Genomic DNA, 9,030 nt, shown 5'->3' with positions numbered 1-9,030 from the left:
GGGTTAAACTTATTGGCTCAACCCTTTCATTTTTTATTACATTTGTAAACATGTCTAAAAACATCATTCCACTTTGACATTATGGGGTATTGTGTGTAGACTAGTGACAAAAAAAATGTACATCCATTTGAAATTCATGCTGTAACAAGAAAATGTGGAAAAAGTCAAGGGGCGTGAATACTTTCACAAGGTACTTTATATAGACCACACTATTGCCTCAATGTCCTTATGATCAGTGGATTCTTTAATTAATGCAACCAATTCATACAGACATTGGATAACTTATCAGTGTAAATCTGTACAAGCAAAGCATTAGTCACACAGAACTTGTTTTCCACAGTGCCGCTGGAATGCAGTATTGTCATGTGTTAATGATGGTGACATTTTGTAAGACCTATACTTCCATGGACCAACAATCTTTATTTCAGCTTTAAGCTCATATAGTGTCTTCACACCACAGGTGTCACATTTATTTGCTCCTGAACTTACTTAGATTTGGCACAGCAAGAGGTGTGAAGACCTATGCAATTAATACATCTTTGTTTTTTTATATAATTTTAGAAGATTTTTGTAATTGTAATCCTTTTTAAGATTCACATTTCAGGCAGCAAAATATGACACATGTGAAAGCAAGGGGTTTGAAGATTTTCACGAGGCATAAAATGTTACTATCTGAAAAAGTACATGAGCACTTTTTCCCTACATATTTTTTATTCACTCTCCAGCATGGTCCTCTTGGCCTGTGAGAGGTATTGGTGAACCACTTCTTGCACTGCTTTCCTTCCTGAGGCTCTTCAGGCACTTGTCCAGTCTTTTGATGCAGAGTGTCACGTCATCCCGTGTGATGCCAACAGCCGAGGCGGCATTGAGATAGGGGTGTGGGTACGCCTCTGAGTGGGACATGAAGCCAGAGAACATGTGACCGCTCACCATCTGTTTGTTACCAAGGGCAACTACCCTGAAAACAGACATTACCATTACTTCACCTTCTGCATGCAGAAATTGTCTTGAAATAAGCAAGTTTAAAAAGATGCTTGGAAGAAACGCCCACAAAAGAGAAAGGGATAGCAAATTTATCCCATACTACAAAATTGCTTCCTATTTGAATGAACAGGCAAAGCTAATTAATATTTATTTTCCACAATAATTTGCAAATAAATTCATTAAAAATCCTATAATGTGATTTTCTGGATTTCTTTTCTCATTTTGTCTGTCATAGTTGAAGTGTACCTATGATGATAATTACAGGCCTCATCTTTTTAAGTGGGAGAACTTGCACAATTGGTGGCTGACTAAATACTTCTTTGCCCCACAGTAAGTACTTCGGTATTTGAATTTACGATAAACTCACTTTTAAAACACACATTGAAAAAGTGACAAAAAAAGCAGAGAATTAAGATTGGTTTCTTTTATAGAAATAAATCCTGCCTCACTTTGGAAAGTATAAGGAAGATTGTTCAAGCAATGCTTCTCCCAGTACTTGATATAATCTACATGCATGCGGCAGCCTCTGTTTTCAAGACTTTAGACTATCACTCAGCACTGCGTTTTATCACTCGGGACAATTTTCTTACACATCACTGCATTTTGTATAGTTCTGTTGGCTGGTAGTCTCTGACTACCAGAAGGGCCCAGCACTGGCTACTTTTAGTATACAATGAGGTTCTTCAGAGACTCCCCCCACTACCCCAACTCACTTATTAAATTGTCCCGCTGGTCTCCACTGAGCTGGGAAAAAAATATTTTTGTTTGGCGCAGCGGTCTAAGGCACTGCATGTTAGTGCTAGAGGCGTCACTACAGACCCTAGTTCGATTCCAGGCTGTATCACAACCGGCCGTGATTGGGAGTCCCATAGGACGGCACACAATTGGCCCAGCGTCACCCCGTTTAGGGTTTGGCCGGGGTAGGACATCATTTTAAATAAGAATTTGCCTAGTTAAATAATTACCTGGCTCCAGACACCTGCCTGGTGAACAGCATGGAGCCCAGTTGAGTCACAGACTTGCCGCTCTGTGTCTGGAGGCCATCCAGAGACATGGCTACATGAAAACATGCACAGACAAAAGGTCAACACAACATTGGAATTCACATCTTTTACTTTGTCATAAGTCACAATTTTACAGACATAGAAGCAATATTCACCCAGCATGTGACGAGCAGAAAAGTGCTGTGACATGCATACGCTAGCTTGTTTGAACTTTACTGGGGTTAAAGCTTTAGATTAGTTGCAAGTTTACAAGGACTGACTATGGAGAGAAAATAGCTACTAATACACATTTTGAAAGATATTACCTTCCACTCTACATACTAATTTGTAATGTAGAATGAAATTTGCATTGGGGTCAATCAAGCATGTTTAGATTTCGGACGTAGACAGCATTCGTAGAAACTTTCACACCACACAAATTTTGCTCTAATATTCTCATAGGATGCCCCAAACTAAGAATATCGCACGAACATGAAATTTCAGGCGAATATTGTGTAATGTGAAAGCAACCGTACTCCGATTTAAGAATTACAATACTTCAGATCCAGTAATTTAGGACTAATCTAGAGATCTCTGGATGAATCTCTGGGCTAATTTCTTATCTCTGAATTATCCTTAAATTACTGGATCTGAGGTATTGCAATTCTTAAGTGTGACAAGGGTTGTGTAAAAGGCATCTATCTTAACCACTGCCATTGAGTTGTGTGCGCTGTATCTTCCCTAGTTATAGGGTTGTGTGAGGGTGCATCTTACCCAGTGATATGGGGTTGTGTGGGGTGTGCAGCAGTCTCTCCCCATGAGCCGCAGCAAGCCTTTTCAGCTCCTGTGCCAGGTAGGTGTACATCTCCTTCAGGCCATGCAAACAGAGATAGATATAAATAGCATTACGCTCCCACTCTCTCCCTCAGTCTTATTTTAGCAGAGGGCTGTTTATTACTCATCTATCAGTTTTCCTCCACGTAGACCAGTGTTTCTCAACCTCTGGTCTGTGACTGGCACCGGTCCCTGGGATGATGCTGATCAGTCCCTAAGATGGTTACCAGACTGATTTAGTCAGTTCTCAAGTGCTAGTTTTCACTCCTTTTAACTCCCGTTCCCAAACTGTGCTAGCATTATAACAATACATTTATTTTATATAGCGCTTTTCATTACAAACAGAATCTAAGACACTTAAAAATAAATACACTAATATAAATTTGGGGATCTATGTACCCTGATTAAGACAGTTTAGCTGTCAAACATTGTTGAATAGATTAATGCATCGGATCTACTAGTGTGCAGCTTTTCCTTTCTTTATAATGCACGTTCAGTCTTGCCTGGTCTGACATTAAAGACAAAATCCAGCTATTTCTTTTTACTTTTCCTGTTGAAAAACAATATCCCAAGTATACAGTGCTTTCTGAAAGTATTCCGAACCCTTGACTTATTCCACATTTTGTTACGTTATTTTGTCCCTACTGCCTCTGATCTGGCACACTCACTAAACACATATGCTTCGTTTGCAAATTATGTCTTCGTGTTGGAGTGTTGCCCTAGCTATCCGTAAATTAACAAAAACAAACAAATTGTGCAGTTCTGTTAATATAAGCAATTTGAAATCATTTATAATTTTACTTTTAAAAGTATATTTTCGCAATTGCATTTACTTTTGATACTAAAGTATATTTAAAAGCAAATACTTTGACTTTTACTCAAGTAGTATTTTACTGGATGAGTTTCTTTTCTATTAAGGTATCATTTCCTCAAGTATGACAATTGGGTACTTTTTCCACCACTGGTAGTGGCCAGACGGAAGCCACTCCACAGTAAAAGGCACATGACAGCCCGCTTAGAGTTTGTCAAAAAGACTCTCAGACAATGAGAAACAAAATTGAACTCTTTGGACTGAATAGTGGTGGCAGAATCATGCTGTGGGGATGTTTTTCAGCAGTCAGCAGACTAGTCAGGATCGAGGGAAAGATGAACGGAGAGATCCTTGATGAAAACCTGCTCCAGAGCGCTCAGGACCTCACAACAGAACTGCGACCCTAAGCACACAGCCTTGACAATGCAGGACTTCAGGCACCGACAGAGATGGCCGCCTCGCTTCGCGTTCCTAGGAAACTATGCAGTTTTTTTTTTTTTACGTGTTATTTCTAACATTAGTACCCCAGGTCATCTTAGGTTTCATTACATACAGTCGAGAAGAACTACTGAATATAAGAGCAGCGTCAACTCACCATCAGTACGACCAAGAATATGACTTTCGCGAAGCGGATCCTGTGTTCTGCCTTTCACCCAGGACAACAGAATGGATCCCAGCCGGCGACCCAAAAAAACGACTTCGTAAAAGAGGGAAACGTAGCGGTCTTCTGGTCAGACTCCGGAGACGGGCACATCGTGCACCACTCCCCAGTATACTTCTTGCCAATGTCCAGTCTCTTGACACAAGGTTGATGAAATCCGAGAAAGGGTAGCATTCCAGAGGGACATCAGAAACTAACGTTCTTTGCTTCACGGAAACATGGCTCACTGGAGAGATGCTATCGGAGTCGGTGCAGCCAGCTGGTTTCTCCACGCATCGCGCCGACAGAAACAAACATCTTTCTGGTAAGAAGATGGGCGGGGGCGTATGCCTTATGGCTAACGAGACGTGGTGTGGTCACAAAAGCATACAGGAACTCAAGTCCTTCTGTTCACCTGATTTAGAATTCCTCACAATCAAATGTCGACCGCATTATCTACCAAGGGAATTCTCTTTGATTATAATCACAGCCGTATATATTACCCCCCCCCCCCCCCCCAAGCAGACACATCGATGGCTCTGAACGAACTTTATTTGACTCTTTGCAAACTGGAATCCATACATCCTGTAGCTGGGGATTTTAACAAAGCTAATCTGAAAACAAGACTCCCTAAATTGTATCAGCATATCGATTGCGCAACCAGGACTGGCAAAACCTTGGATCACTGCTATTCTAACTTTCACGACGCATATAAGGCCCTGCCCCGCCCTCTTTCGGAAAAGCTGACCACGACTCCATTTTGTTTCTGCCTACAGACAGAAACTAAAACAAGAAGCTCCCACGCTGAGGTCTGTTCAACGCTGGTCCGACCAATCTGATTCCACACTCCAAGACTGCTTCCATCACGTGGACTGGGATATGTTTCGTATTGCGTCAGACGACAACATTGACGAATACGCTGATTTGGTGTGCGAGTTCATTAGAACGTGCGTTGAATATGTCGTTCCCATAGCAACGATTAAAACATTCCCAAAACAGAAACCGTGGATTGATGGCAGCATTCACGTGAAACTGAAAGCGCGAAGCACTGCTTTTAATCAGGGCAAGGAGACCGGAAACATGACCGAATACAAACAGTGTAGCTATTCCCTCCGCAAGGCAATCAAACAAGCTAAGCGTCAGTATAGAGACAAAGTAGAATCTCAATTCAACGGCTCAGACACAAGAGGTATGTGGCAGGGTCTACAGTCAATCACGGATTTCAAAAAGAAAACCAGCCCCGTCACGGACTCAGGATATCTTGCTCCCAGGCAGACTAAATCATTTTTTTGCCCGCTTTGAGGACAATACAGTGCCACTGACACAGCCTGCAACCAAAACATGCGACCTCTCCTTCACTGCAGCCGAGGTGAGTAAAACATTTAAACGTGTTAACCCTCGCAAGGCTTGCAGGCCCAGACGGCATCCCCAGCCGCGTCCACAGAGCATGCGCAGACCAGCCGGCTGGTGTGTTTACGGACATATTCAATCAATCCCTATCCCAGTCTGCTGTTCCCACATGCTTCAAGAGGGCCACCATTGTTCCTGTTCCCAAGCAAGCTAAGGTAACTGAGCTAAACGACTACCGCCCTGTAGCACTCACTTCCGTCATCATGAAGTGCTTTGAGAGACTAGTCAAGGACCATGTCACCTCCACCCTACCTGACACCATGTCACCTCCACCCTACCTGACACCCTAGACCCACTCCAAATAGGTCCACAGACGATGCAATCTCAACCACACTGCACACTGCCCTAACCCATCTGGACAAGAGGAATACCTCTTGAGAATGCTGTTCATCGACTACAGCTCAGCATTTAACACCATCGTACCCTCCAAGCTCGTCATCAAGCTTGAGACCCTGGGTCTCGACCCCGCCCTGTGCAACTGGGTACTGGACTTCCTGACAGGCCGCCCCCAGGTGGTGAGGGTAGGCAACAACATCTCCACCTCGCTGATCCTCAACACTGGGGCCCCACAAGGGTGCGTTCTGAGCCCTCTCCTGTACTCCCTGTTCACCCACGACTGCGTGGCCACGCACGCCTCCAACTCAATCATCAAGTTTGCGGACGACACAGTGGTAGGCTTGATTACCAACAACGACGAGTCGGCCTACAGGGAGTAGGTGAGGGCCCTCGGAGTGTGGTGTCAGGAAAATAACCTCACACTCAACGTCAACAAAACTAAGGAGATGATTGTGGACTTCAGGAAACAGCAGAGGGAACACCCCCCTATCCACATCGATGGAACAGTAGTGGAGAGGGTAGAAAGTTTTAAGTTCCTCGGCATACACATCACAGACAAACTGAATTGGTCCACCCACACAGACAGCATCGTGAAGAAGGCGCAGAAGCACCTCTTCAACCTCAGGAGGCTGAAGAAATTCGGCTTGTCACCAAAAGCACTCACAAACTTCTACAGATGCACAATCGAGAGCATCCTGGCGGGCTGTATCACCGCCTGGTACGGCAACTGCTCCACCCACAACCGTAAGGCTCTCCAGAGGGTAGTGAGGTCTGCACAACGCATCACCGGGGGCAAACTACCTGCCCTCCAGGACACCTACACCCCCCGATGTTACAGGAAGTCCATAAAGATCATCGAGGACAACAACCACCCGAGCCACTGCCTGTTCACCCCGCAATCATCCAGAAGGCGAGGTTAGTACAGGTGCATCAAAGCTGGGACCGAGAGACTGAAAAACAGCTTATATCTCAAGGCCATCAGACTGTTAAACAGCCACCACTAACATTGAGTGGCTGCTGCCAACACACTGACTCAACTCCAGCCACTTTAATAATGGGAATTGATTGGATATTATGAAAAATATATCACTAGCCACTTTAAACAATGCTACATAATATAATGTTTACATAACCTACATTATTAATCTCATAATGTGGGGGCTGTGCTTTGGCAAAGTGGGTGGGGTTATATCCTTCCTGTTTGGCCCTGTCCGGGGGTGTCCTCGGATGGGGCCACAGTGTCTCCTGAGCCCTCCTGTCTCAGCCTCCAGTATTTATGCTGCAGTAGTTTGTGTCAGGGGGCTAGGGTCAGTTTTGTTATATCTGGAGTACTTCTCCTGTCCTATTCGGTGTCCTGTGTGAATCTAAGTGTGCGTTCTCTAATTCTCTCCTTCTTTCTTTCTCTCTCTCGGAGGACCTGAGCCCTAGGACCATGCCGCAGGACTACCTGACATGATGACTCCTTGCTGTCCCCAGTCCACCTGGCCATGCTGCTGCTCCAGTTTCAACTGTTCTGCCTTACTATTATTTGACCATGCTGGTCATTTATGAACATTTGAACATCTTGGCCATGTTCTGTTATCTCCACCCGGCACAGCCAGAAGAGGACTGGCCACCCCACATATGCTCTCTCTAATTCTCTCTTTCTTTCTCTCTCTCGGAGGACCTGAGCCCAAGGACCGTGCCCCAGGACGACCTGACATGATGACTCCTTGCTGTCCCCAGTCCACCTGACTGTGCTGCTGCTCCAGTTTCAACTGTTCTGCCTCATTATTATTCGACCATGCTGGTCATTTATTAACATTTGAACATCTTGGCCATGTTCTGTTATAATCTCCACCCGGCACAGCCAGAAGAGGACTGGCCACACCTCATAGTCTGGTTCCTCTGTTTGGGGTTTTAGGCTGGGTTTCTGTACAGCACTTTGAGATATCAGCTGATGTACGAAGGGCTATATAAATAAATTTGATTTGATATGTATACGTATATACTGTACTCTATATCATCTACTGCATCTTTATGTAATACATGTATCACTAGCCACTTTAACTATGCCACTTTGTTTACATACTCATCTCATATGTATATACTGTATCTTGCCTATGCCGCCGCTCTGTACCATCACTCATTCATATATCTTTATGTACATATTCTTTATCCCCTTACACTTGTGTGTATATGACAGTAGTTTTGGAATTGTTAGTTAGATTACTTGTTGGTTATTGTCGGAACTAGAAGCACAAGCATTTCGCTACACTCGCATTAACATCTGCTAACCATGTGTATGTGACAAATAAAATTGGATTTGGTTTGATTTGGGACAAGTGGGTGAATGTCCTTGAGTGGCCCAGCCAAAGCCCGGACTCTAACCCGATCTAACATCTCTGGGGAGACCTGAAAATTGCTGTGCAGTGACGCTCCCCATCCAATCTGACAGAGATTGAGAGAATCTGCAGAGAAGAATGGGAGAAACTTCCCAAATACAGGTGTGCCAGGCTTGTAGCGCCATACCCAAGAAGACTCGAGGCTGTAAACGCTACCAAAGGTGCTTCAACAAATTACTGAGTAAAGGGTCTGAATACTTATGTAAATGTAATATATCAGTTTATTTTTAATACATTTGCTAAAATGTGTCATTATGTGGTAATTGTGTATAGATTGATGAGAGAAAAAACAATTAAATATATTTTAGAAAAAGGCTGTAACATAACAAAATGTGGAAAAAGTAAAGCGTTCTGAATACCTTCCGAATGCACTGTATAAGGTCCCCACAATTGACTATGTATGTCAGAGCAAAAAACAAGCCATGAGGTTGAAGGAATTGTCTGTAGAGCTCAGAGACAAAATTAAGAACACCATCAATCTTATACTTTTGAACTATTTGGTCTTTAACCTTGCAACAGCATTGGAACATCATTCCACCTGCCAATCAACATGGTCTCTCAAAGTTTGGTTGTGGCTGGCTAATCCCTTGTTGTAGGCTAGTATGGCAAGCAAGTGATTGTGAGAATGCATTTCATATAATGGAAAAG

At 43.6% G+C, this 9,030-nt stretch overlaps 1 protein-coding gene across 5 annotated transcripts in view; it reads right to left on the bottom strand.

The window, feature by feature from the left end:
• Positions 1 to 221: 221 nt before the first annotated feature.
• Positions 222 to 9,030, bottom strand: part of sepsecs (Sep (O-phosphoserine) tRNA:Sec (selenocysteine) tRNA synthase) — a 34,257-nt gene continuing 25,448 nt past the window's right edge. For 3 of the 5 annotated variants that reach the window (XM_046328825.1, XM_046328824.1, XM_046328823.1), the window contains 3 exons: positions 2,742 to 2,835; positions 1,950 to 2,040; positions 222 to 958 (listed from right to left, as the gene is read on the bottom strand). In XM_046328825.1, coding sequence (XP_046184781.1) covers positions 715 to 958; positions 1,950 to 2,040; positions 2,742 to 2,835 — 429 coding nt within the window. In that variant the 3' untranslated portion in view covers positions 222 to 714. The remainder of the gene's footprint in view (positions 959 to 1,949; positions 2,041 to 2,741; positions 2,836 to 9,030) is intronic. The other 2 variants (XM_046328826.1, XM_046328827.1) reach the window with 2 other exon arrangements.

This window comes from Oncorhynchus gorbuscha, linkage group LG25, assembly GCF_021184085.1.
Source record: "Oncorhynchus gorbuscha isolate QuinsamMale2020 ecotype Even-year linkage group LG25, OgorEven_v1.0, whole genome shotgun sequence".
Lineage (NCBI taxonomy): Eukaryota > Metazoa > Chordata > Actinopteri > Salmoniformes > Salmonidae > Oncorhynchus > Oncorhynchus gorbuscha.
Note: the sequence above shows the minus strand (reverse complement) of the source record. Positions and strands in the feature narration are given on the sequence as shown.